General features: G+C 48.3%; 1 protein-coding gene across 1 annotated transcript; it reads right to left on the bottom strand.

The window, feature by feature from the left end:
* Positions 1 to 26,798, bottom strand: LOC133219249 (S-adenosyl-L-methionine-dependent tRNA 4-demethylwyosine synthase TYW1-like). Its single transcript, XM_061366428.1, has 11 exons — positions 26,652 to 26,798; positions 25,832 to 25,990; positions 25,155 to 25,256; positions 24,175 to 24,369; positions 22,726 to 23,007; positions 22,268 to 22,390; positions 14,219 to 14,345; positions 8,106 to 8,158; positions 6,507 to 6,625; positions 3,762 to 3,871; positions 1 to 621 (listed from the first exon to the last, which is right to left on the bottom strand). The coding sequence occupies exons 1-11, from the start codon at positions 26,796 to 26,798 to the stop codon at positions 440 to 442; spliced, it is 1,599 nt and encodes a 532-aa protein (XP_061222412.1). The 3' UTR covers positions 1 to 439.
* Positions 26,799 to 27,650: the final 852 nt, after the last annotated feature.

Genomic DNA, 27,650 nt, shown 5'->3' with positions numbered 1-27,650 from the left:
AGGTTGCTTCAAGCCCCATCCAAACCTTCTTCTGGAGTTAGAACAAAGATCAGACTGCAAGAGAAGCTCACAAATGAAAAAGGCAATTTACAAGCTGAGTCTCCTGCTCTGGCTCTCAGAAACACTTGCACTAGTTATCATCCATGTCCCCAAGCCCAATGTGCAGCTCACTCGCTCCTCTTCGCTGCACGTCCAGGAGGTACTATATTATATCCTCTTCCTTTTCAGAAGTAATCCCACTTCAAGAGATACAGAAAGGAAAAATCAAACTGGTAGAAAAAGAGATGAGAAAGAGCATGGGGATACAAAGGCTAAAATCAAATAGATGCTGAGTGGGCTTTTTCATTGTCAGCACAGAGCTGATTGATGAGCAATAAAATGGAATTAAAACACAAGTCTGCACTCAAATGTTTTAGTAGGGAGGTATTTTGTCCAACTCTCACCTAATCTCATCTGGGAACTGTGCATTTGTAACCAGGAAAGTAGAGATGCTGTGCTGGTGCAGGAGCCTCACAAACCGGTTGATCTCCGGGTACATGATGGGCTCTCCCACCAGTGACAGTGCGCAGTGCTTTGCGCTCATTGCTTCCTCAAAGCGAGCTGCTTGTACTCCTGAGACGCCTGCAAACAGAAGGAAAAAAAAGGCTTAAATCAACTAACACCCCCACCCAAACCATGCATCCGTATGGAAAATAAACCTTGGCACAAGGAAGACAGAGCAAAACCAGCTGGAGCCCTCCTCAAGGGGAGGGGACATCAGGGCACAGCCAGTGTCCATCAATCCATAGCACAGAGTATGCCCAGATACACAGAGCTTGGGATTTTGTGTGTCCTGAGAACTACTGAAAGGAATCTTCTGGCAAGGTTTGAGTCAAGCTTTCCATTGCTAACACCTCAGTGAAGCTGCCTGGATGCTGAGACAGAAACACAGGAGAAAGTTTAATGCCACTTGACATAGGTGTCTTGAAAAGGAAAAGCAGGGTGAAAATGCTGTCTGCAGGTTTAACCAACCTGACCCACATGTGTTGCACCCATCAGAGGGCAGGGGAGAGGCAAATGCTCCTCCTGGAGTCCTCAGTACAGGAAAGACATGAACCTGTCCAGAAGAGAGACACAAAAATTATCAGAGGGCTGAAGCAGCTCTGCTATGGAGACAGGCTGAGAGAGCTGGGCTTATTCAACCTGGAGAAGGCTCCAGGGAGATCTTATTGCAGCCTTTCAGTTCTTAAAAGGGGCCTATAAGAAAGACGGCAGAGACTCTTTAGCAGGGCCTGCTGCGATTGGATGAGGGGTGATGGCATGTTTTAAAGAAACCAAAGCCTTGAGTTTGAAGCCAGGTCCTCAGCCCCCCTTGTGTTGCCTAGAAGCTGGAGCTCAGGCAGGACAGAAAAATTATATGCTATGCTTCAAAGCTCAGATAAAAAGAGGTGTTGGTGGATATTGCTTCAGCCTCACGTAGGAAAGCTGGTCTGTGATAAGAGCAGAACCTGGTGCATGATAAAGCAGCCAGACTCAGCCCTGAAGAAGTGACAGGACTAATGGTTAATGCTGCAGAAACCTGACTACTAAATGAGAACTTCATTTGAAAAGAAAGCAGCATCTCAACCACACACGGAGATTAAAGGATAACTTTCCTTTCCCTGAAGCTACTCTAAGTTGGCTTTGAATTTAATTAATTTCTTTCCCTCAGCATCTTGCCACTGGATGATGACAGTCACCATGTGCCAGCTTTAGAAGCAGACAGAAAGTAATTCCAACAGCATGTAAAGTTTGAGTCACATTCTCAAAGCAGTTGACATCAAATGCAGCACAGGGGACATACACTGCAGAGAGGGCAGAGGTTTTGTAGGAATCATTTGACTACACAAATTGGAAGGTAGACAGGGATAAACTATAAAGGAATAGTGTGTATTCCAGGGAATTTGTGAACTCCCCTGCACTTTGGGCTGCCATACCACTAGAGCTGTCAACCTCTGCTCCTGCAGATGAGCGTCCTCCTGTCTTCAGTCAATGCACTTCAGCAAAGTCAGAGCCTGGGCAGATTTTGGAGGGCATGAAGCAGGCCCAAGACAGTGCAGGAGCTTGGAGCCATAGGAACATGAGAACCATCTACAAGAGGCCACGGTGGACAGCTTTCAGCTGCTGCCCAAGCTCAGATCTCAGCAGAGCATGCAGCCAAGCCTCCTTTGATCAGCACAGCTCCTCTGAAGAGCTGATTCCAGCTGCTCTCCTACTGCTGTGCTTTCATTTGGGAGAAAAAAAGCAGCATCTGGCACATCTGCCTAGAGAGGCTGGTTGGTGACTTTGGGTACCAGCCATCACAAGTGCCTTGGTGACTGGGGAGACAAGGAACTGGTTTTACCCACTCTTACAGCAACACACAGAGGTAGTCTTAGGATTTCCTAGCTCAGGTCATGCATTTTTGTTTGGGATTTCACTTTTCCCAAGTGGAACTAGGGCTGTATTATCAGACACTGCCCACCTCATAACTATGTTTCCATTCTGCGTGTGCCCTTCACAAGGGAACAGCCACTACCTACAAAATGCATCCATCAAATAAACTACTTCCCACTCTTCCACCTTAGCTCCCTATCAGCAAGATGTCTCCCCAGCCATTAGCCTAAGAGAACGATGTGATGTTAACCACCACCTTCAAAAACAGTGCACACTTTGGCAACAATAAAAGAGAAGACGACAACTCTAAAAGCATACACAGAGGTTCTTACAAGGCAGAAAGCTATTCTCTATGATATCCTATAGGAAGCATGGTCCCCAAGAATTCTTCTGCTCCTTCAAAGAAGATCTCATTTTTACTGCACGGCATGGAATTAATCTTGGAATCCCAGACTGATTTGGTTAAAGCTCATTCAGTTCCAACCTCTTACCACAGGCAGAGACATCTTCCACTGGAGCAGCTTGCTCCAAGCCCCTGTGTCCAACCTGGCCTTGAACGCTGCCAGGGATGGGGCAGCCACAGCTTCTCTGGGCACCCTGTGCCAGCGCCTCAGCACCCTCACAGGGAAGAATTTGTGCCTAATGGCTAATCTCAATCTAGAAGAAATAACAAACTCACAAAGCGTTCCTATGGGAAGCAAAGTGCGGTATTTGGTGCTGTGTAAGTGCAGCTTCAGTCACAAACAGATCTCCTCAATAATTCCGGAAAATATAAGTGCTCATCCATTCATGAGGAAAACACAATCCCTAAGTTTCAGAGCTAACACAAAGCTCCCAGTGGATTAAGCTTCAGCAGTGTATTTCCTATCAGGTTACAGGGGGATTCCTTTTGCCTTCTGCCTGCCCCCACTTTTCCATAAGAATCCACATTCCTCACCACCCAGGCTAGCCTCAAGCACTGTGGAAGCCTCTGTGCACTCCAAATAAAAGGATATGACAATTACCAAGATGCACAAGAAGTAACTCCACACTAATCCCTTAAGGCAGCAGTAGACACCCAACGGCTGACTCATGTTCTGATGTCAAAACCAAGGCAGAACATCCCAGAAAACAAGGTGGGCCACAACAGTTTCTTCTCACCTCTCTTTCTCGTATTAAAAATCTCATGCCTCCTTCCCAGCATTTCATACAACTATAGAATCATTTAGGTTAGAAAAGATCACCAATCCCGACTGTCAGTTCCACAGTGCCAAGTGCACCGCTAAACCACGTCCCTTTTTAAATACCTCCAGGGATTTGCTTTGCAGATGCTGATGCTGCTTATCTTCCAAAAGCATCACTCACGGGGAAGAAGTGGGAAAAGTTACCTTTGAACTGCTTGATCATATTCTGATGGTTCTCAATAGCCTCCTGCAATATCAGTTCAGGTTGGTCCATCTTCCATTGCCACTCTGTGCCCACTGGATTTGTATGATGTCTGAAGGAAAAGAGAGACAGAGTTATTCACTGTCATTTGTAACACACATGGGAAGGACCCATCTGACACCTTAGGGACTTTGACATAGTTTCATAATACTAAAGGCAACAAGAAATTCTCAGTTATATCCTGCTTCTGACACAGCTTTCATATGTCATCTCTGAACACCACTCTCATATTGCTATACTCCTAGGCTCTGGTTCCCCCAGAAGGAAGAATGGACCTCGCAGTTTATATGAAACTTGACAGACCTATCTTGAATCACAGGTAAAAGGTCTTTAAGCCAAAATGATGCTCTACAGCAAGAAAGACCTCTGCAAAGAAAGAAGAAGAGGTTCTACCTCCATTTGAGACCACAGCTACACATATCACTAGAAAGGAAAGGTCCTAAGTCATTGAGCTGAGATGTTAAGCAGCTCTTCCCTGTGAGGGTGCTGAGGCGCTGGCCTGGGTGCCCAGAGAAGCTGTGGCTGCCCCATCCCTGGCAGTGCTCAAGGCCAGGCTGGACACAGGGGCTTGGAGCAAGCTGCTCCAGTGGAAGGGGTCTCTGCCTGCGGCAGGGCGTTGCAACTGGATGAGCTTTAAGGTTCCTTCCAAGACAAACTATCTATGGGTTTATGATTTATGTCAAGCCTAAGGTGTACATAAAGTGAGCCCTGGGATGTGTCTCAAACTGAGCCTTAAGTCTTCCGACTCAGCAGAGGTCTGAGAAGAGCAGACAGACAGCTGCAGTCCATATGGAAGAAAAACAATTGCAACCCGTTTCACAGGAGATAAATAAATGAGAGTATTTTTCAGCTCCGTCCCCTGCTAAGATGTTTCATTCATTCAGGTTGTTGCCATTAGTCAAATAAGCATTCCAGCTTTCATTATCACTAGGGCTACTGTTTCCACATTTCCTCTGAAAAGTGACAAACGACAGTTAGGGGATGATGAGGCAGAGGCACCTGGAATGTATCACGCATGGAGATTTATCCCAGCTACTGCACTGTTCAGTTGACACTTGTTTGACTTCCTGGTTCTGCCCCATACTCCAGACACAGGCTGCTGCTGCTGCTGTGCTGCCAAGTAATATCAAGTGGGTCAGTTTGAGGGGAACAGTGTAAAATGATCTGCAGTGCAGTACCAGGAGCAAAATTCCTCGCTCTGACAACGCTATTGCTTTCTATTTGCTGTTTATGATGTACCTGCTGTGTAGGGCCAGAGGGACAAAATGCACGGCAATCCTCTCCCTACCAGTCCAGTCACCCCTGCAGAATTAAATGCACCACTGCTAGCTGATACATGAAAAAAAAGGAAGACAAAAGACACAAGCAGTACAGTTTCCTTCCCAGCCATTAAATTGCTCTAAAGAAAAGCAGCAAAACTTGCACATTAAACTTGCTATTTGCTGCGTTCGTTCAAGCCAGGATATGATGAAAGCCCATCAAGAGCCCCAATTAACATTTCAGAAAGCAAACTTCACAGGATGACCAGTGTCTAATGCTTACACCCAACACTAACATGGGACACAGCTTCTCCAAAATTGTCTCCAAAATTCTAGCAGTCCTTCTGCGCTAATGCTGCCATTTCAGTATCCTCAGGAAGTATTTCCATTGTTAAAACTTGAAGACTATGAAACAGAAAAAGTGGGATTCAGGAGGAATTTGGCTGGGTTTGCATGCACACTCAGCCTTTGGGATGGAATGGGTATTTCTGGCAACCAGGTCCCTGGGGAAGGCGGGAATACCAGAGGAAGCACAAGCCCCATCGTGTGAGTTAGCTGGCAAGACAAAAGAGCTCAAAGAATAACCTCCACGTCCTCGCACTCAGCGCGCTTCCACGTCACTGCTTTGGTTTTTGCTGAGCGTCTCTCACCAACCCCATCCTGCGCCCTCCCAGCCTGGCAAAACCCTCCCTTGGCAGCCCAGTGAGTAAGCACGGCTGGAGCTGCTCACCGCTCCCATCCAGGCAGAGCTCACTGCCTTTAGAGAACTAACAAAGTCATTCCCCTAAGAAGAGGGGTCACTTTACCGACTAGAATGGAAAGTCATCTATTAGATACTGCTTTAGGAAGGCAACAGTTACCAAGTCATCAGCAACTGAATTGGTGGGGATGAAGGTACCTGAAGTAAGAAAAACAGTCCAATTTCAAACCAAAGATACTCATGTTGCTTTGCACCTTGGTGGCTTTGCACTAGATGGGCCAGCTCATGTTCTCTAGAGCATCAGGAGCCACACGGAATCTCAGACAGTGATCTCCAGAGGGAACCGAACCTCTACCGAGTGGGAATTGCAGAGCAGTACATGGAGAGGTGTGTGTCTCCTGCCTCCCCAATTCCTCCTTCCACTGGTTCCCAGCCAGTCTGACAGAGAACACAGCTCTAGGGAAGGTGGCACCTCCTCAGCCTCCCAGATGTGGAGCCCACCCACCCAGCTCAAATCCGACCACCCCACACCCATGGGCTCCAGCAGCTCTTGGAAGAGGAGGAGTACAGGCAGGAAGGGGGAGCGACCTGCTCCCTTTCAAACCCATCCTCCACCAACTTCCAAATTCAAGGCGCACACAAGTAACACTGCCCTAGGCTTCAGGAACAGCACAGGGACAGAGTGGAACAGAGCCCCTGTCCCACAGTAAAACTGCAGCAGAGTTTACCTCCAGCAAAAGACACATTTGTTGGCGCAGGCCAGGCTCGGGGTGGCCTCCATGCAGCGGTGGCTCTCAATTCCATCAAATGTGTGCTTGGAGCAGCCTCCTCGGCCTCGGAGCATCGACTAACAGCAGAGAAAGACACAAACAAATCCCAAGAACATCAGGCTGAGGGCAGAGCTTTAAATCTGCTCCCCAGGCACATTTGCAGTTTTCAGTCACTAAAAACCTGGGTGTCCAAGTCACCTGGGACACACATTGCAAGCAAGAGCACATCGCAGAGCAGCTCAGAATGAAGACAGATGCACCCTGGGGGAAGAAGTGCATAGCACACAGATCATGGAATCACAGGCTGCTTTGGGTTGAAAGGGACCTTAAAGCTCATCCAGTTCCAACCCCTTGCCACACTGTGACAATGGTACCTTTCAATCTACCTTCCTCCACCTGAGGAGTCCTGGCGATCCAAAGGAAAGTCTTCACTGAGCAGTGGGGAAAGAACACGCAGGTGACCCCCAACATATGCACAGCCTTGCTATGCAGTTGGAAAACTAAACAAAATGGGAAATGCTGGTTATTCCACCCGTTCCTCAAACAACAGAGACTTCAGGAGATTCACAAATTCTAGGAGACCAAGGTCAGGTTGGACAGGGCTTGGAGCAAGCTGCTCTAGTGGAAGGTGTCCCTGCCCACAGCAGTGGGTTGCATCTGGATGAGCCTTAAGGTCCCTTCCAATCCAAACCACTCTATGATTCTATGATATTCTGGATTTTGTAAAACAGGCAAATCAACACTCTTCCTAAAATTTGCAGCTTTGAGGCTGTTTCCCAGCATACGACAGAACACAGTCTTTTTAATCTGAGCTACCACTATGAAACTCAAAACTAATCCTTCCTGCCCTGCTCCTGCTTTCACCCGATACAAACCTCAAACAAACCTCCTGAAGACACTCACATACTGGTGTGAATCTGAGTCAAAGCCACTGCCTGTAACCAATGTCAGTGTCTAGAGCACTTTACATTCCATTCCTGCTTTAGCTCCTCATGCCCTGGGGTTGCAGCCCAGCACACAGTGGGGTTCTGGGCTCAAACGCACACTGAAGCCAGGTCATGGGGAGCTTCTTGTCACCCAAATCCCCAAGTCCTTCTCCTCAGGGCTACTCCATCCCATCCCCACTAGACTGTGGTCACAGTCCCACAACAACAGGTTCAAACACCCTAGTGTGCCCATTCCAGTGGAATGACAGACTGCAGCATCTTTGTTTCAGGGACCTCACAGTGGTGATGAAACCTTCCCACTTCTCTGTGTGGTGTTCTGCTCCTGCTGTGTACCTCCCGAGGCAGGAGTTACTTTAGCAGACAGCAGAATAACAGGAAAAACAACAGAAAATTATATCCCCAGCTCTTGGTCACGGTCACATGCTCACTCTTTGCAGCAGGATTTTAATAGCTTGGAATGTAAAACTACAGCTTGGAAGATGAAACTTGGCTTCATTAATGTAATACTGCTTTTTTAAACAATATTTCATTTGGAAATTGCACTACCTGAGTAAGTGTCTACTTTTCTAATTTCAATTTAGAAAACGAGAGAAGGAAAGAGAGCATTTACCTTTGTCCATCGGCAGAGCTTCACCCCAGAATGGCTCCCAATCAGCTTGTAACCTGGAAACCAACAAAACAATAATCAAACTATTGATTTGAACCTGCAATAACTCACAACACAAAACATGCCAATTGGTACACCAAATTATTCAGCATCACAGTCTCAGCACTGCTCTTTCCCATTGGCCCAAGGTGATGATACACACTCACAGTATTCTCCATTTCCTTCTGGGAGCACATGGGAGCAAAGGCCATGGCTGCCCAAAGGAGCACTTTCTCCTCACTGGGTATTTATTTATATTGCTCTGTCTTGCTTGAATCAACAGAGGGTGGCCAGAAGACTTCTCCATGTGACAGGAAGGCAGACTAACAGGTCTAGCCCAGCGATGTGGAACACCTCCGACCCCAGAGGGATAGGATGTGGGAAGGAGCAGGACAGGGAACCAGAAGCATCTCCTCCCATCCCTAAGCCATCATCCCAGAAAAGACTTTTCCCCAGAACCACAGAGACCTAACTCCCACTGCTTCTTGGTAGGTCTGACCAGCCTGGAAGACATCTGATTCAGCAGGGAGGGCAGAGGCAATGAACCACAATGCAGGGCTCAGCCTGAACCCAAACTTCACAGATTCACCAGTTCCACCTTCACTGGCCATGAAGGAGCTGCAGAGGGGGAGCCGCTGCGTTATGCCCAGAGGAAAGCTCATTTCACATCTCTTCCTTGCTCCTCAATCAAGATCAATACAATTTCATTTCAATTTATTGGCCCAGGAAGATTAATTCCACAGCATTTGTTAAGCACTAAGCACTATTATTACCCAAACTGCTCAAATCGTTGTTTTTTTTTTTTTTTTCTTTGAAAAATGTGCCTAGGGACCAATATGTCTGAAGGATTAAAAGTCACTTCAAAACCCAACATAAAAACAAGAGGGATTTGAGAAGCCTGACTCGTGTCATTCACACGGCAGCACTTACACATCGATGGCCTGGCTGTCCCCACACCAGCACATCTCAACTGACTGCTTTAGCCGGACATTTATATTAACGCTTCCAAGAGAAAAATCAGCTTTAAGGTATCAAGCCTCCTTCCTGCCAACCAGCATTAAATTAACAGGGGAAAAAAGCCTTCTGCTCAGCAGAACTGCCCTTCATCTCCCACAGCAAGTAGCACACTGAGCCTGCTCATATGTCACCATGTGCCTCTCGCGTGGTGAGGTCCCAGGGGAGTGTGCCTGTGCCCCAAAGTCCCCCACAGCTCCGAGGACACTGAGCCACAAACTACAGTGAGAGCTGCACCAGCTCAAAATTAAACTGTGTGGAGACGAAGATGCCCACGTGGCTGAGGACACTCCTGCCTCCTCACACCGGTTCTATCCTTGCTGGGGGTTAGGACACAGGCAGTTTTAGCCTGACCAGTCCCCTGAAGCGACTCTCCAAGAGACTCTATGGACAGCACAGGGGGAGTGGCTGCAGAAGCAGGCAGTGCAGACCCCCTGTTACATGGCAAAGGGGCCAACTGCCACATTAAGCAGGGCTTTGGGGACATCAGTGTCAGGCTGCTCCTATGTCCTGAGATCCCTCTCCCCATCCAGCTCTGAGGGAATGGACAATATTCCACCCTTTTCCTCCCTAAATGAATAAACCCCTATACAGAATAGAAGAAAGAACTACTGCAAGCCAAAAAAGCCTTGGTATTCTATATGGCACATCACCCAGACCTCTCCTGGAGAAAGACATCAGCACTTCTAACATGGAACTTATAGTCTCAAAAGCCAAACGTAATACTGGGGACATCTTTACCTATGACTGGATGAGACCCAGAAGACCCTGTGGCAACTTCTGACCAACTTGGAGGGATGGCCAAACATACAACTGCATTTGGCTGCATTACATCATCTCTCCCACCTGCAGTCTGTCCTACTTACTCCTTCAGCATGTCTTTGCAAACAGGCTTGTCCAGCAAGGTCTAATCTCAGCTGAGACCACCATGTGCACCTAAAGTTTGCGTCCTCTTGACCAGAAACCTTTGCCAAAAGTGAAAAGGATGCTGCATTCCTGCTCCCTCTACTGTAGCTGCCCAAGGCAGGCTTCTTGCTGATGGCACCCAGCACAGCCTCGGCCTTATACGTTCCCTTTTCAGAATCAGCAACAGTGTTCATGTAAGATCATTCTCTCACAGATCTCTTGTCAGTAGAAGTCAGATGGATGCTTTAAAATGGGGTTTAGGTTAAAATTAAATTGGAAATGGGACATGCTCACCCAGATCTGCTACCCAGTTGTATGAGGGAAGAGAGGAAGCAGCTAAACTGAGCAAGGTGCCAAGCTCTTTAGTTACTTAAATCAACTTCCATCATGTGGGGAGTCCACAGCTTTCTCCTAAGGCCAAGAAAATTGTACCCATTCAACATCAAAACAGAGTCTTACAAATTTCAGCCAGCTTTAGTGATGAGAAGGGGTTTACTCATTGTGTTTGCTGCTGCCAGGAGTCTCAGCTATGGTTACAAGAAGAAACAGCACATACTTGCAGAACTTCAAAACCACTGCATGAAGCTCTTGAACTTGGGCCTTCACCATGTAGGTGACTGACAGAAACGGTGGTGACCCTGCTAAGCCTCCACAGTGAGCACTGGCCACCCCATGCTTTTTCAGACTTGGAAGTTAGATAAACTAAATCAATCAGAACATTTGTTACACATCTGCTCCTAGTGAGCAGAGTCTTTCTTGCTCTGCAGAGCCTCTTTCTTCAAGCACCTGCTTTATGGCTGGCAAGTAACACAGGCAGCCAGGGCAGTCTGGGCTAAAACAAAGTACAAAGGTTTAAGCAAGACCAAGCAGTGCTAAGCTCCAAACCAAACATGTGAGGACATGTGTCCAAGAATCAGTCTGAGGGGCTTCTCAGTTCTGTTTCCCCACTGCAGCTTCTGATGAACAACCCTGGTGAAAGCTCAGGCCAGCTCATCTCTTCCACCACCTTTGCCACAACTTCCCTGGGGCTCTGCCAAGGGCAATGATGGAAAAATCAAACCTTACCAATGGCCCAGAACTCTGAACCCGACAGGACTCCCCATGAACACGTTCACTTCTCTGCTCTTAAGGCATATTACTCATAAGCAATCACTCTAACTGAATATTTGGATACAACACCTTCCAAACAATACAGACTGTTGTCTTCATGGGACTCTGCTCACCATCCTGATGCATCTCCAGATATTAAGGCTGAACAAACACAATCCACTTACAATTTCTAAAGCCTAATATTCAAAGGAATCCTTAAATTGTAAGCAGGCTTATAGTAAACATCTCAACTCCTGACTAAAGTCTTCTCTAAGTCTGTATATTAGTTGATCCTGCTCTAGATGATAAACTCTGAATGAGCTAGAAGCCTGCCAAGCTTCAAACTTGTCATTTTATTTACTACAGGAAGACATGAATTAAGATTTTGGGTGAAGGGAGTGTTATCATGCAGCAACACTAAGCTGATAAATATTTGCTGATTGCTGGCCCTGACAATCCAACTGGACTTTAATAGGCCATGGGCAGATTTTGAGCTGAAGAGATGGCCAGCACCACAGATGCTGACTGCTCCCTTGTCTGGGGCAAAACATTCCTGTGACCATTGAAACTGCACTGCAGCATTTCAACTCTGCTCAAAGTCCCTAAAAACCAGTCAAAGAATTCATTGAGGGACCCTGCGGTACCCTCAGCCACAGAGGCAGGACACTGCCAACTACATACCCATGTCATGTTCCAGGATATCCAAGGTATTCTGGTTTTGATCGCTTACCAGTGCCATACCCATAGCATGTCCTTCTAAGCTTCTGAATACTTATGAATTTTGTGCATACACGAGCTATTATGCTATTTTAGTTTTTCAAGCAGAACAGATAAGTCAAATTTCTACAAGTACAACTTGTGAACTGCTTTTGAGGACTGCTGACTATTTGATTGTGGCAAAATGTCCAGAAAGAAACCCAGAGACACTTTCCAGTTCAGATCTCTACACCACCAAAAGCTGCTTTACAGGCAAGCCTTTGACAGCACAGAGCAAAAGATTTAATTATGAAAGGATGAAGGAGAGCAGGGGTTGAGAAAATCCTCAAAAAGTACCAGAAAAGAGACTTACCCATCCTCCTCTAAGAGTGCAGGCACCATTAGCTTGGTGAAAGCCAGTCTGGTGTCACGATGTCTTCACAAACTCAAATCACTTTCGGAAGGCTTTTCTTGCAAGTAACACAGAACTGGCAAATCAGTGTGGTTCTATCAAGCCATCTCCTTAAATAAAAGCTGCCTTCTTTGAAGCACTGATTATTTATTGAAGCTGAAACTCAGTGCAGAAAGGGGAACTTCACACTAGGAGACTCTTTACAGGCAAAAAGATCAGTTTTCTGCCAGAGTGCAGTTTAAAAGGGCCTGAGCTGAAGTCACTGACACACAGCAGTAACCCATCACCACTGATTTAAGGTGCTTTTTTGAAGTGGTAACACAACTGCTGCAACAGAACCACCACCCAAAAGACAGTGTTCTGATAAAGCCAGAAAATTAGTAAGGAAAAGAAAACAAGAAATACTGCTGTTGAAAGGAACCTCTTCCAACTATATCACTATTTTATACAAATATAGAAGGAAGTGGAACCTGGGCAGTGGAAGTTTTCAGATTGCCCGAGCATGATGGAGAAACACCCAGCTTCACTCCTAGCTCTGCTCAGTCTTCAAGAAAGTGTTTTTGAAAAGCACAAAAGTCTTGTGATTTGTGGAAGGACTTTGCTGCCATGAACTCAAAGCAGCACAGAAGATATGAGACAGGACTGCAGTAAAAACAAAATTACAGCAGGAAGGTGACCTTCCCTCCAGCATCGCTTTCATTCTCCAAGTGGCCACTTCTACAGACCATAAGAAAAGCACAGTTTCATTCACTGCCCTAAACCAAACCAATACAGACGCGGTCAGAAAGTGAACCAGTGTGAAACACCCCTGTGACTGCCACGGCACAGCGCAGAGCCAGCACAGACCCTGCACCACAGAACAGCCAGGGCAGTGTCCCCAGCCCATCTCAGGTCCCTGTGGGGCAAAGCAACACCTGAGCTGCCTGAGGGACTTGGTGCACCCTTCCATAGAGGCAGCAGCCCCTCCAGCCTCTGAAGCAGGGGACTTGCTGCAGACAAGAACACTTCCCTCCCCGATGCCCAGTTCTAGACAGCCCCATCTCCAGCAGCCCACTCCAATGACCATGGGCAAACACATCACCAGTCACCTATAAAAGCTCAAGCTCCAGTCCTGGGGGTCAAAGGTGTTGGGATCCCACAGCTGCTGGTCTCACACAGGACACAGAAAATCAGAGCCCAGCTCTGAAGCAAGGTGCCTCCAGTGCAGTAGCAGAACTGTGTTCTCAGCAGCATCAGGAGACATTCTACTGATTTAGCAAGCAAGAAAAATTGAATGCATTCTCATCCTAAGAAATAAAAGAAATTAAACTAAACTGCCTTCAGCCTCCAACTGAACAGAAGCTCCCATCACCCTTCTCCTGGATCTGCCACTCAGAACTGAGGCTTCTGAACTGCAGGGCCCTCGGTCCAGCTCTTCTCAAGCTTGTCCTCCTTTGTTTTGAAAAGGCTTAATTAATTGATTAAGTTCACTACAGCTTGTTGGAAGGCCACTGATCTGATCATCAGTGGATTGGTAAAGCTCATTCGAACTACCTTCTTCTCTGGAAATGAAGTTTCAGTAACAAAATCAGAGTTTGAAACAGAAGTAAAAGCAGGGTTAGAGCTGATCTTTAAGTAGTCTTTGAGGAACACACACTCTCGGAGCTGAAGGCATGTGGACTATCATCTTCTCTCCCAAGCTGCTTAGCAGCTACATTAAACCCTTTGAACTCTGATACACTCACCACACTCAGAGTGCATCACACTCAGATGTATTACCCAGCTTCAGGTTCCTCCCTGAAATGATCAGGGACCAACAGCCCCTGCCTCAGCCCTCTCCTGCCCCTGCTCAGAGCCTGCCATGACTGAGGGGCCACAGCAGCACCTCTAACAAAGAACACCATCTGTCACTTGGCTTGCTAAAAGGCCACCACACAGACTTCAAATCCTGGGCCACCATCTGCTCTTTGCAGAACCTCACCTTGTTTTGTGAGCGCTTCTCTCAGAGCTGGGGTTATCATCTCTCGCTTCCCACCCTCCTCCTTCCTCCCAGGGTTCTCTTGAGTCAAGCTCATTCCAACATCTCCTTCCTCCAGCTCAAGTCCTCTCTGTTTAAAGACAAGGAATTACAACCATTTAGATCCAAGCATCACAGTTTCAACGCTGTGGCATAGTTCAGCCACAGACCTGTTCAGCTTAAAACTGACACAAGTGTCTACACATTAATTCCTGCATTCCTGTAATTCTGCTTTTTACCCCTCTTCCCATCAGACTCTGACCTTTCAGTTTTACATTTAAGACAGAAAACACACTTAAATAAATAAATAAAACACCACACCAGAAACCAGGTGGACTTGTTCTACTAAGACAGCAACCAGCTCTGAGCAACCTGGGCTAGTGGAAGGAAGGTGGGGTGGAACTAGATGAGCTTTAACGTCCCTTCCAACCCAAACCGGTGTGTGAGTCTGTGATTTAGTAACATTCTCTAGAGCATTTTAAGAAACAAGCTGTTTGAATCTCATGTGAGATTGAGTGTGACCCCCAGGGTTGAAGCCCAAGTGTTTCATGGCTGCACAATAACCTCATCTCTCCACAGAGCACAAACCAGAGGGAACAAAACATCGCCTGGAGTGACAAGGGTCCAGGGGTGCAGCCCAGGAAATAGGGGGGGATCTGGGCTCAAGTGCACACTGAAGCTCAATCATGGGGAGCTTCTTGTCACCCAACACCCCCAAGTGCTTCTGCCCAGGGCTGCTCCATCCATTCTGCCCAGCCTGTGTTTGTGCTTGGGATTGAGCTGACACAGGTGCAGGACCTTGCCCTTGCCCAACCTCATGAGGTTTGCATCGGGCCCACACATAAGGAAGGAAGGAGATAAGATCTTCATCTTTTTACTATTAAGTATTAAACTAAGAGCTTCTCCTCCCACCGGCTACCATTTAACCCAGAACTAGGCCCAGCCATTCAACTGGGAAAGAAAGGCACCATCTGAGCACAGATTTGTGAGCTACTCTGAGCAAAATGCTATGCAGGATTTAGAAGTGGACACATCCTGGCCTGTCTGATCTACAGTCTCATGCCAGGTTAATTCTCCCAGAAAAACCAAACCTGCATTACGGAGCACACAGAATCATATCATACAATGGTTTCTGCTGGAAGGGACCTTAAGGAGCGTCACATCTGGTTCCAACCCCCTGCCATCATAGTATTAAAATTGCAGTGATTGACTTAAGTACAAAAGAAACATCCTGCCCAAGACAGCCTTCCGATACAGGAAAGGTCCATCTGAGTATCAAGGGTTTGCCTCTAGTGCCTCTGACAGCAGTGTCTGAGGAAACCATCTGAACGTAAGAACAAGGAAAACTGCCTTTCTGGCAAGGCAGCAACACTTTCCAATACTCATTTTTCCTCACAGGGATGACAATTCCCCTCCCCGGTCCCCATGGAAAGCCTGTAAGGAAAATAATCAGTTGTTTTTCTCTGAGCTGCACCACCTGACTTGTTCAGTTTGGCAAGTGACTGGCTTCAGGTATTTCTTGTGGGAAACAGAATTCACCCCCTGGGAGATTTACTTACTTGCTTAAGAAACCTTTCATATCTATTATTGAGGGTTTGAGTGGCAAAAGCAAAGTTACCTTTGCACAGAGCAAACATCTCCAGTCCTGGGGATTTAGCAGAAAGTCCTGCAGCAAACCCAAGGCAAATGACAGTCTTTCCATGACAAAGCAAGCAAGCAGTGATAAAAGCCAGCTTCTCAGGCCCTGGAAACACCACACCACCAAAAAACTCAGGAGTCATCCTCTGGTCTGCACTGACAAAGGATGAGAAAACCTGGGGATACACTCCAATGGTACCTCCAGGCTCAGCACAGCTCCTGCTACAGGCTGCAGGAAGGGGTTTTGCTACTGCCATAGAAGCACACCTGAGGAAACGCAACTGAGCTTTAAGTCTAAGGACTTATGATCACCTCCCCTACAGGTGAAGGCAAAATCCCACCTCTTCCCTTTCACTGCTATACAGGCAGAGCAACAGGCAGTAGCAGCAGCACACAGTGAAAGCAGAAGCCCATTTTTGATGGGTCAAGAGCAGAGGATGTCAGACACAGGGCACAGACACAGGCAAGGACCTCAGCATTCTGTGGGAACCTAATGAAGCTCAGCAAGGCCAAGGGCAAGGATGTGCATGTGGACTGGGGCAATTCCAGGCGCAAACACAGGCAGGGGGACAATGGACTGAAAGTAGCCCTGACAAGAAGAACTTGGGGCTGTTGGTCCATGAGAAGCTCCCCATGACCTGGCTGCAGTGTGCACTTGAGCCCAGAACCCCCTGTGTGCGGGGCTGCACCCCCAGAGTGTGAGCAGCAGCTCAGGGAGGGGATCCTGCCCCTCTGCTGTGCTCTGGGGAGACCCCCCCTGCAGCCCTGATCCAGCTCTGGGGCAGCAGCACAAGAGGGACGTGGAGCTGCTGGAGAGAGGCCAGAGGAGGCCATGGAGATGCTGCGAGGGCTGGAGCAGCTCTGCTCTGGAGCCAGGCTGAGAGAGCTGGGCTGAGGCAGCCTGGAGAAGAGAAGGCTCCTGAAGGGGAGACCTTAGAGCAGCTCCAGTGCCTAAAGGGGCTGCAGAAAACCTGGAGAGGGGCTTGGGACAAGGGCCTGTAAGGACAGGCCAAGGGGAATGCCTTGAACCTGCCAGAGGGGAGACTGAGCTGAGCTCTTAGGCAGAAGCTCTTCCCTGGGAGGGTGCTGAGGCGCTGGCACAGGGTGCCCAGAGAAGCTGTGGCTGCCCCATCCCTGGCAGTGCTCAAGGCCAGGTTGGACACAGGGGCTTGGAGCAAGCTGCTCCAGTGGAAGGGGTCCCTGCCTGTGGCAGGGGTTGGAGCTCCAAGGCAGAGGTGTTGCTGCCCCTCTGACAAATCTCAGTTCAAGCGTTTCAAAAGATTTCCTACAAATACACCTTCCAAACTCATCCTCTGCCACATCCAAATGTGACCACGGGACATACAACTGCCACTTCTCCCCTCTGATGTGCTTTCTCCAGGAAGCCAAGCTGCCCATTACATCCATGTCTTTTCGATCTTATTACATCAAATACTCTTCAAACTAATATTGCAGAGGTGCAAAAAAAAAAAAAAAATAAAAATAGGAGACCTAAACACCATGCAAGGTAGCATTCCCTAAGTTAACTGAATTGAGCATTTTTAGCCACATGGCTCGATACACTCATGTGCCTTGGCTGAAAAATCACCTTCCCAAGAAGTTTCTACTCCCAGAAGGAAAATGACACCCAGAATATCCCAGTTCTGCCTGAACATCTTTCCTACTTAACCTCCCAGACACCAAACAGGAGAGAAACCCTCACCTTCTCGTGGTCCCATCCATCAAAAGGTTCCAGGGCCTTTTAATCAATGAAAGACACAGACTTGAAGAAAACAATAATAACAGACAGAAAGCCTGCCTGGCAGCAAGGAATACTGCTACAACATTCCCAGTGGAGCTGTTAAATGCAGCACTGAAGTTCATGGATTACATGAATGAAGAACTGAAGTTCACACCCACGGAGCTCTGGAAGCAATACTGCAGTGGCAAGAGGACAGCTAGAAAAGCTGACTACTTGTCCCTTAGTTCAGGCTCATCTCTCAGTGGCACCACAGGCAAGAACCACCTGGGGGGGTCAGAAAACTGGATTAGACATCAGGCTGCCCACAGGAACAGCACTTGGATCCTTGCAAAACAGCCTTCTACAGGACTAACACATATGGGGAGAAACCGGGACAGGGAGCAGACTTCCACACAGCTACTCCTGAACCCAACGGAAGAGCAGAACCCTGCAAGTGCATGTGGGCTTCTTCCTGCTCCAGGTACAAAGCTCTGGCTGCCACAACCCAGCTGAAGAGATGCTGACAGCACTGCAGTTTGCTCAGCCCACAGATGAAAGGCCCTGCCAGTCTCACACAGCACGGGACACTCTCACTGCTCTCAGTCACAGGGAGAATGGCTTTGAGCATTTGCAAGTGAGCACAAAGACGAATGCTGGAACCTTGGACTGAGTCATCTGTGAACCAGCAGATACCCCAACACCAGGAAAACCTCGTTAGAAGTAGCTGCTAGAGTCGACAGAAACACAAGCTCCATACCCGCTCCAGTTAAGCACAGAAGCCTCAAGCAAAAAGCAGACAAGGGTTGAAGCATGACAGCTGAGAGATGGGGATCTTGGCAATCCATTACCCCTCAGCACTGCCAGAGGAAGTGTCCTGATCAAGAGCAAATCTCATGGCATGTATTTCAGGAAGTGTCCCTGAACTGGGGAAGGCCCCTGAGAAGCTCTCTCGGAAGCGAGACTTTTACTCCTGGAACACAAACCTTTGTGACTATGCCATAACCAGCTGGAAGGAAGTCCCCATCCACACATCTCTCCCCACGCGGCAGAGTAACAGAAGGTCCCTCACGTCATGCTGAGGCAGCAGGTACTAGCTGCCAGCCAAAGGAAGGATGCTGTTCAAGCAGACCTGCAGCTCAGCCTCCACAGGGGGAACCCTGCACTTTCTTTCCTTGGAAAAGAAATACATTTCAGGGAAGTAACTTTGGAGGACAGGGGAAATGTGCCACAACTGTAGAAGTCCACTTAGTTACTAAATTCACCAAGAACCACCACTGCCTTCTCCTGGTGCATAAAAGCCATTTGGAGAACAGGTTCTAGGCCTAGAAGCAAGCAGCTGGAAGGGTGGCAAATGCAGAGAAAGCCCAGACCTTCACCCACCTACTTGTGCATCATCCATCCCTTCCTGGCACCACAGCCTTGGATCACCAGGCACCCAACAGAAGCAGCCTCAGAGCTCCCCAGGCCTCCTTCAGGCCACACTCCTATTACCCACTGGTCACCTTCCACCCCCTCAGGAAATTCCCCTCATGAAACCACAGGCATCAACCACTGCACTCACATCAAAGTCTGGGTCCAGCTCAGGACCCTGACCAGCATCATCTGCAACTATATCCCCTGCAGCAAGTTCCAAATGTTGAATTACTCAGCAAACAAAAGCCTGGCTTTTAGCAGCTCTGAAGCAGTCCCCACCACACAGTACGTGATTTCGTAAACCAAGTGTGGGATTTCCTTTTGTATCAGCCATCATTTTATATTATTTGAATGATTTCCTGTTGCCACCCAACCTCGTGCCAATTTTTGTGCTCAGACTCAGTGTGCAAAAGGCACCAGCACCTTCAACTGTGCACCTACACCTTCAGAAGCTCTCTGAAACTCCACCTCTTTCCCAAGACAGAGTAGCTCCCTGAGAGTAGCTCCTAAGTAGAATAGCTACGACTGACAGGAAAAGAGCTTCTGGCATTCATCTTCAGCTGCTGAATTCATCTGCCTGACCCAAATGACTGCAAGAACCCAGCATCTGTCTCAAGCTCTTTGATGATACTTCGTGAAGTGCAGTGAAGCATAGGGAAAAAAGCAGTAGAACAGAACTCAGCCTTCACTTCCACCAGGTCAGGCAAAAGGAGATGGATGTAAAATTAAATTCAGATCGCCTGCAGAGATGTGCGAGGAAACGTTGATTAGATAAACTCCACAGCTTCACTCTGACAGCCCATAAAAAGCAGGACAACAAGGAATTCTGACCATCTGTGACCGTTCATCTGTCTTATCCACAAGTGATTCTCACTAGAGGCACTGCTTGCCTGCAGAAGACATCAAAGCTGGACCCTAAATATAGCCAAACTAACCATATTGCACAGGCAGAGCCTCCTATTCCATCTCCTATTTGCAGAGGAGTTAACAAACAACACAGACATCCACAAAATCTGTGCTCAAAGCTGTTTAGGAACATTTCAAACCCAAGTAACTTGGTGTATGAAGAAGCACCTGATAGAACCCTGAAGTGCACCACTTCTCTTTAAACTTGTTAGCTTGTATGTGGATAGTTCAGCTACAAAAACCCAAAGCACTGCCTGTGCTAGGAGGGATTACTGCAAGACAACAGATGATGTCAGTGTAAAACAGGCATCAGACTCATTTTACATAGTTCAGCATTCTGCAAGAGGGAGAACGGCTCAAGGGACGAGGCAGCTCACGTGGAAAAGAAAACTTCTTCTTGCACAAACTCACAGCCACTAAAGTGAGAATGTGACTTAAACCGAGATTTAAACAACTAAATCTCCCTGCCTGGGAGCAGGAGAGGCTGATCACGATAAATTACTTTCATAAATGCACATCATCCTGCTCTTTCGTATCAAGTCTTCAGCATTTATTTTAATTACAGCAAATAACTGCCCCGACAGGACCGTTTTACAGTTCAAGTGCTTGCATAAACCTGCTGCGGGTCAACACGCGCATTCCTTGGGAGATTCAACACCCAGATACAGTCATTCCTCCTCCAGCTAATGAAGGACAGCCAGCAGCTCAGACTCCTCAGGATATATGTACAGAGCGATCTCCTGCCACTGCCCCACTCAAGAGAGCTGAGGACTTACATAAACTCACCGCTGGAAGCCCTTTCACCTGTACATGCTCTGGTTACAGAAGCATCAAACCAGAAATGTAGATTACAGCTAGGCTCATCAGCCGTGCAGAACAGGAATAGAGGAGGCAGGAATGAGAACTACATCATTTAAAGGTTCAAAACTAACCCAAAGTCCTAGATACGACTAGAGCAGCACAGCTCAGTGGCATCAGTGACAAGGAAAGGACAATCCATGGCTTCAGGGGCTCCCTTCTCACCAGCTGACCACAGCTCATATGCAAAAGGGCCAGGACACTTCCATGCACAAGAGTGTACTTCCAGTCCCTCAACACCTGCACCCTCAGGATGTCACCATTTCCAGAGGCAAGAGGGCAGCACCCAGCTGTCACGGCAGGACAACCGTTTGTCATCAGATCAGAAACCACAGCTCATCGCTGCAGGCCAGTGTCTTTGCGTGTCAGCACTTGTCACTGACCGCTGGTGGCGAGTACACACAGGCAGGAGAGGAGAAAGGACCACAGCACAGCCACACAGGGAGACACTGAGCCCTTCTCCCTCCAATCGCTTCATCTGCTCCTGCAAGCTGCAGTGCACCAGGTCCATACAAGCTCAGGGGCAGAAGCTCTCACACAGCAGCCTGCCTTGCCCCACGTCACTGGAGCTACTCTCCTCACAGAGCTTGTTACAAGCAGTGGGGAGGATTTTATCTCCCTTCCCCTCCCTAAGGTCAGGAACAGAGATCCTGTGCTGTCCTCTGGAGCACGCAGCCTCCTGTGATCCAAGGCCTGGACTTTCAGGAAACAGCTATGAGAAGTCCACAGTGCAGAGCCATGCAAGACAAGGAAGGTGCAGTCACAGACAGAGGTAGGTTTGTTGAGGAAGGGGTGGAGAGCAGCTCAAGGCTGCACAGCGAAAGAGCCCACCACAGAAAGATTGCTCAGGGGAAAATAGTCAGCAGGTGGCAACACAGTCATCCCAGGTCCGCCAACTGCTCAGCCAGTAAAAAGTGTGGGGAGCAGAGGAAGGCTTAGCCTAGTACCTATGTGTATTCTCACTCCTTCCTGTGTGCTAACCAGATAAAGGAGTCTGATGTATTCTGTTGCCAGACTGCACACAGAAAACGAAACTTGAACAGACCCACACAGGAAGGGAGACAGCAACACCCTGGCATAAAGCAGGATTATGGCTGTCTTTGCCAGGCTCAGCACAGGTCAGATCAAGCTCCCACAGGCAGATCCAGCAACAAGATTTGTGTTTAGACACTGGACGGTGAATTGCAGTAACAGAGATGGAGATTCAGATCTTGAACAGTGCAAGTCATTTTCCCTCTGACTCACAATAAAAGGTTACCACTGCAGTAGTTGCTCAGTGAACACGTCCCAGTTAGCCAGGAAGTATATCCAACACACCTCCAAGTATAGTCTTGTCTGGGGACAGGTTCTCCAGTAGCTTCTATTTTACTCTCCCTTTAACTAGCTCCAGCCAATTCAAATCCAGCAAGTGTATTTAATCAATTCAACTGATCACTGACAAAGACCCCATAGTTCCACACTCCTTGTAACAGTGGTACCTTGGCTTCCTTCATGTGCCTCATGAGATTGCCAAGATCTTCAACATCAAGGACAGAACTTGCCCCTCCAGCTTCCTCAGCATCAGCCTCCTCCTCACTACTGCTTTCAAACAACTCCTCTGCCTGTGTAAGAGATCAGACAAAAATCCAAGTGAGAAATGTTATTTGAATGTTAAACGTTAGATCTTCATCTATACTCAAGAGGAAGACTCCCTCATCATACACATGCCATCTAGCCTAGGTCCATCAGCCATCACTAATTCTCTGGTCCTTTTTGGGTAGCTTATTCTACTTGCTATCTGCCATGGGATCTCATCCCTCTTCTCCCTCTGCTCCAGAAAAAAAAGAGGTATCAAGCTCCCACAGCACCCCTCTACGCTGCAGGAGAAAGGAGAGAAGTCAAACGGTGCCACAAGGGGCACTAAACCAGAAATAAGGTCCCACAGATTTGGCTTTACCTCAGTATTCGCACAGTCCGATACCCCATGTTCATGATCTGAACTCTCCCTGCTCTGCTTCCCTGGAGATTTGCACTTCCCTTTCTCGCACTTCCCACTGCAGGGCTTCTTTTCCCCTCTGCAGAGGGCCTGAAGCCGACTGAGGAACTTGGCTTTCCAGGCTTCAAAGTCAGCCTCAATGGTGCCATGCTCGCTCTGGGCCACGTTACAGTCCCCCTCGGCACGAGTCATGATCCGGCTGGCGCTGAGCATCCACAGCCACCTGTCAATATTTCTTCCAACCTGGGATAAAATCAAAGTTAGAGGGAAATTAAATGAAGGCCAAGTTAAACAAAGCAGGCAACTAAGAAAGCAAGGGCCAAGCCTGGAAAGAGGGCTGCAGAGGACTGCAGGACAGGCTGCTGCTCTGAGGAAGCCGAGATCCTCCTTAAGAGCACTCACAGTCTTCCCAGCACCACCACACCTGCATTAGACATTATGAAACAAATGCTTCCCTGGGGAAAGGTGCTGACGCGCTGGCACAGGGTGCCCAGAGAAGCTGGGGCTGCCCCATCCCTGGCAGTGTTCAAGGCCAGGTTGCACACAGGGGCTTGGAGCAACCTGCTCTAGAAGAAGGTGTCCCTGCCTGTGGCAGGGGGTTGAAACTCAAAGAGCTTTAAGGTCACTTCCAACTCAAAGCATTCTGTGATTGAAAACACGTCTGCTATCAAACCCATGTGATAAGAGGTGAGCTCTGGAAACAAGTTCCTTTATGCTATACTTGGTCAAAATGGCCACATGCCTAACACATTTCCTGTGGCTCCAGTTACACAAACATAACAACCAGGTGACAAGTCATGCCGTTTTTCTGACCAAGATGAAACTCATTACAAGGCTCAGGTACTGCTGTACGCCCACTCCTATGGGCGACCTGTGCCATTGTCTCACCAAAATCACAGGGAAGAATTTTTTCCCTAATGGCCATTCTCAGTCTCCTGTTTGTCAGGTTAAAGCCATTCCCCCTTGTCTGGTCCCTGCAGCCCCTTATCCAAAGTCCCTCTCCAGGTTTCCCATCAGACCCTTTAGGCACTGGGAGCTGCTCTAATGTCTCTGCAGAGCCTTCTCTTCTCCAGGCTGAACCAGCCCAGCTCTCCCAGCTTAGGCTCCAGAGCAGAGCTGCTCCAGCACAGGCAGCATCTCTGGGGCTCAATCCAACAGCTCCACATCCCACCTGTTGTTGCCCCAAAGCTGGATGCAACAGAGGGAGGGTCTCACCAAAACAGAGTAGAGGAAGAGAACCACCTCCCTCAACCTGCTGCCCATGCTCTTTTCGCTGCAGCCCAGAATGCCATTGGCTTTCTGGGCCAATTCTCACACAAACTACCAGCAATGGGCAGGTATGTAGCATTTAAGATAGCTCAGCCTTTCAGAGGAGCAGAAGTCAAAGAAAGCTGCACAGGAGATACTTACTGTGTTGTAATGATCAACATACACAGAGTTTCCCAAGCCAAACACAGCATATCTCAGGCCCTTCAGATAGGCTTTCCCAAAGCGAAAGTCCTTCGCAGCCTCTTCTAACCACCTACAGAACCAGGCTGCGCTCTCGGTCGGCTGCCTATCTGTGTACGTAGCCACCAAGAACACACAGATGTTCCTGCTGCTTGTCTAACAACAGAAACAGAACACAAGAGAAAAGATCACTCCGTTTCTCTGAGCACTTCAGGAAGAGAGCTGGAACATGCAGGCACCTGAAAGAAGTCAAAAGATGAGATTTTTGCTGACTGGCTGAATAGTGTTTGATGTGGGATGCTGCAGGTGGTAACCCCCACAGTGGTGGATGGCCATCCTCCCTGCAAAGCCATCTTAAATTAACCAAAACAGCAAGCTCTCTTCCCCCTGCTTAATGGAGTGGTAAAATAGAACGGGACACCCACCTTCCCCACCCCAATCAACAGCTTCCAAAACACGCTCTTGCAGCAATAACGCCCCCCATACAGTAAAAAAGCAACTATCAATACTGACAGAAGAAAAATCCATCAAGGATTCCCCAGCAGAAATACTGCTCACGAGAAGCTTCCAAGTCTAAAAGCTGCAGAAGAATCACCATCTTCTTACTCCAGTTTTGAACCCTTCCCAGGTGGACACTCTCAGAGACACAACAGGGGCCCTCGTGCAGACACTGTCCATCACTCACAGCTGAGTTACAGAACTGGCTTGTACAAAGCCACACTCGGCCTCACATGTCCTACACGAGCCTTTCCTCAGCACTTTCAGCTTTTAGCTATTTTGTGCCAAGGGCTGATGGACTGCACTTGCTTCCATGGAAGGAAAGCAAATTTCAACACACAGCTTTGGGGATTTCCAGGAGAACTGGACCAAAATACAAGACGACAGCCTTCACAATCCCAGGAAAAGCTTGGATTTATTATTCCCATTTACAGCATACCTACCTCCTCTAATAAACAATCATCTGGATCATAGTCTCCCATGCTAATGACTCCCACTGGCACATTAAGGGAAATAACTGCCTCAGCAAGAACTCTGGCAAATCTCTGAAAAAAAGAAACACAGACAGTGACTGAGGGCTACAACCCAGATACCTTAAAGGTCAAACAAGCCCTGCTGTGCCCAGAGACAAGACTTCTCCCAGCACAGCAAGACTATACTGGCTGGAAGAAGAGAATCACATGAATTTTATGATCAGTGATTTTATATTTACACACACAAATGGCATTTCTTTTTGAAAAAGCACCTGAAAGAGCACTTCTCTCTAAGGAGACCAGCTAGCAAATTAAGAGGATATTCAAGGCCAGGTTGGACGGGGCTTGAAGCAACTTGCTCTTGTGGAAGGTGTCCCTGCCTGTAGCAGGGGGCTGGGACTGGATGAGCTTTAAGGTCCCTTTCAACACAAACCAGGCTGGGGTTCTATAATATTGTAAGAGTAAACTTTAAACTTTAAAGCTCTTATTTTTATATACTTTTCACTTATCTTTCCTGTTGGGCAACAACTGCTCATGACCTAGGGAACTCTGATTTTTACACACTGTAGTGTTTCTAAGGCAAGCAACATACTCGAATCTTAACATTTCAACTCAACGTCATGCACATGGAAAAAAGTAACTCATACCTTTGCCGTGCCAGTCTGAGACCCATAGAAAATCTTTACCCCGGCAACATAGACCTCCTTTCTCTGCAGGGTGGCACATCCATTGACTAGCTTGTCTTCTATCCCTTCAGAACAAGCAGGATTCCCAGTGGGTTTTTCACCCTGTGGAACAAGCACTGTCTCGCATTCCAACCCTTTTCAAAGCGATGGTAACCCCCTTTTTCCCACAAGCATTGAAAATTCCAGTCCTGTGACCACACTCCCAGCACATGCAAATGGAATAAAGCATTCGAGCGTTTCTCACCCTACAGAAACACACAAGTAGCTTTCTCCGAACTAGGCCACGCTACAACACGCTCATCTCGCACACCACTAACAGGCTCCAACTAAAGCCAAGAACTTCCCAACTCATGCAGAACTTCACCCACCTGAACGAGAAGGATTTCAGTTCCCCAGTGGCCTAATCCCGCTCTGGTCCCAAAACCAGCCCAACCTTATCATTAACATCACAGGAAAAGTGAGAACACCGTGCAGAAGCAGAGTGATTTGCCTGAAGTGACAGAGGAACCCAGGCTGACACACTCCCTCAGGAACAAATGGGAAGCGTTCAGATGAGTTCTACTGTAACATCAGAGCAACAAGGACATTCAGTTACCCACAAACATAAGACAACCCAGACTGAGCATTACAACCATCAGACACACTGAACTACAGCTGGCACGTGCAACAGCCCAGGTGGGCCCACAGTGAAGTAGCACACTTCACTGCACCAGGGGCTGCCCTTCCCCAGCAACTGCTCGCTTCCACACACAGATTTCTGGGCTCTTCTCAAAGCACTTACATGCTCTGTTACCTTCTCTCGGGCTTTGGAGGTGGAGAACTGAATGACGATCCAAATGCTGATCCCAAAAGCAACTGCAGAATCGACGTAAATCCTGTGCAGCCATAAGAACACCAGGCAAGTAGAGAAGAAGCTCCACGTGTCCATTGTGACATCTAAGTATAAAACAGATCACAAATTTAGCACAAGCAGATTCCAACAGCACAAACTGAGAACGAACACAACAAACCCAGCCATCCCACACCTGCAGGCTCTGCAATAAACAGCCTTTGGCTAAAAGCAAGACACTACAAGGAGCCTTGGTGCACCAGCCGAGCGCCACCTCTGTTTACACTGTCCTGTGGAATCTCTGGGTTTTCCTTAGAGAGCACCAGCTCTGTTACAGGCAAAGGCAGAAAACACCTGAGCTGTGCAAGTGTCTGGAAGGAAACGGCCCCTGTGAAACATCCAGGGTATCGTACTGGCCTTACTTTTGCACAGATCCAACACGTGCAGATCTCTCGAGCTACAAAGCTCCACAGCAAGGGGCAAATCACCTCCAAGTGCTTGCCCGTACATATGAGGTTCCACTCTGCTTACAGGAGCTTTGACCCAGTTTCGAGGCCAGACCAAAACCTCGATTCAGGTCACAACCTTGACGGGAAGCCCTTCACCAGCAACACTGAACCTCCCAAAGACCAGAACCGGGAGCGATGCGGTTCTGCGGCAGCCCCATCGAACCCCTCCACGGGCGCTCCGGGAACCTGCAGCACCCCGGGAACCCCGCTCCCCCCACCCCCCACCCCCACGGGCAACCCCGGCAATTCCCCATGGAACACCCCCACCTCCCCCGTGCCTGGCCGCCGAGGGAGCTGCCCCTCGCCCCTGGGCCTGCCCGACCCCTGCCCCTCTGCACGCACCACTGACTGCTGCTAGGAGCTCGCCCGACCCAGGGAACCACGGCGGATCCTCACGCAAACCTCTCGGCCCCTTGCCCCGAAACCACCTCACGGCTGTTAC

Source organism: Neopsephotus bourkii, unplaced genomic scaffold (assembly GCF_033783945.1).
Source record: "Neopsephotus bourkii isolate Nb327-2 ecotype Australia unplaced genomic scaffold, CSIRO-AGI_Nbou_v1 NB_1339, whole genome shotgun sequence".
NCBI lineage: Eukaryota > Metazoa > Chordata > Aves > Psittaciformes > Psittacidae > Neopsephotus > Neopsephotus bourkii.
Note: the sequence above shows the minus strand (reverse complement) of the source record. Positions and strands in the feature narration are given on the sequence as shown.

Bases quoted from the DNA above. Each gene is read 5' to 3' on its own strand.
- LOC133219249 (XM_061366428.1), bottom strand. From the start codon at position 26,798: ATGGACACGTGGAGCTTCTTCTCTACTTGCCTGGTGTTCTTATGGCTG. The intron at 23,008-24,174 runs GTAAGTATCTCC...ATTTTATCCCAG, and splicing joins ATGTTGATCATTACAACACA to GTTGGAAGAAATATTGACAG. The intron at 622-3,761 runs GTAACTTTTCCC...TTCTGTTTGCAG, and splicing joins TATGATCAAGCAGTTCAAAG to GCGTCTCAGGAGTACAAGCA.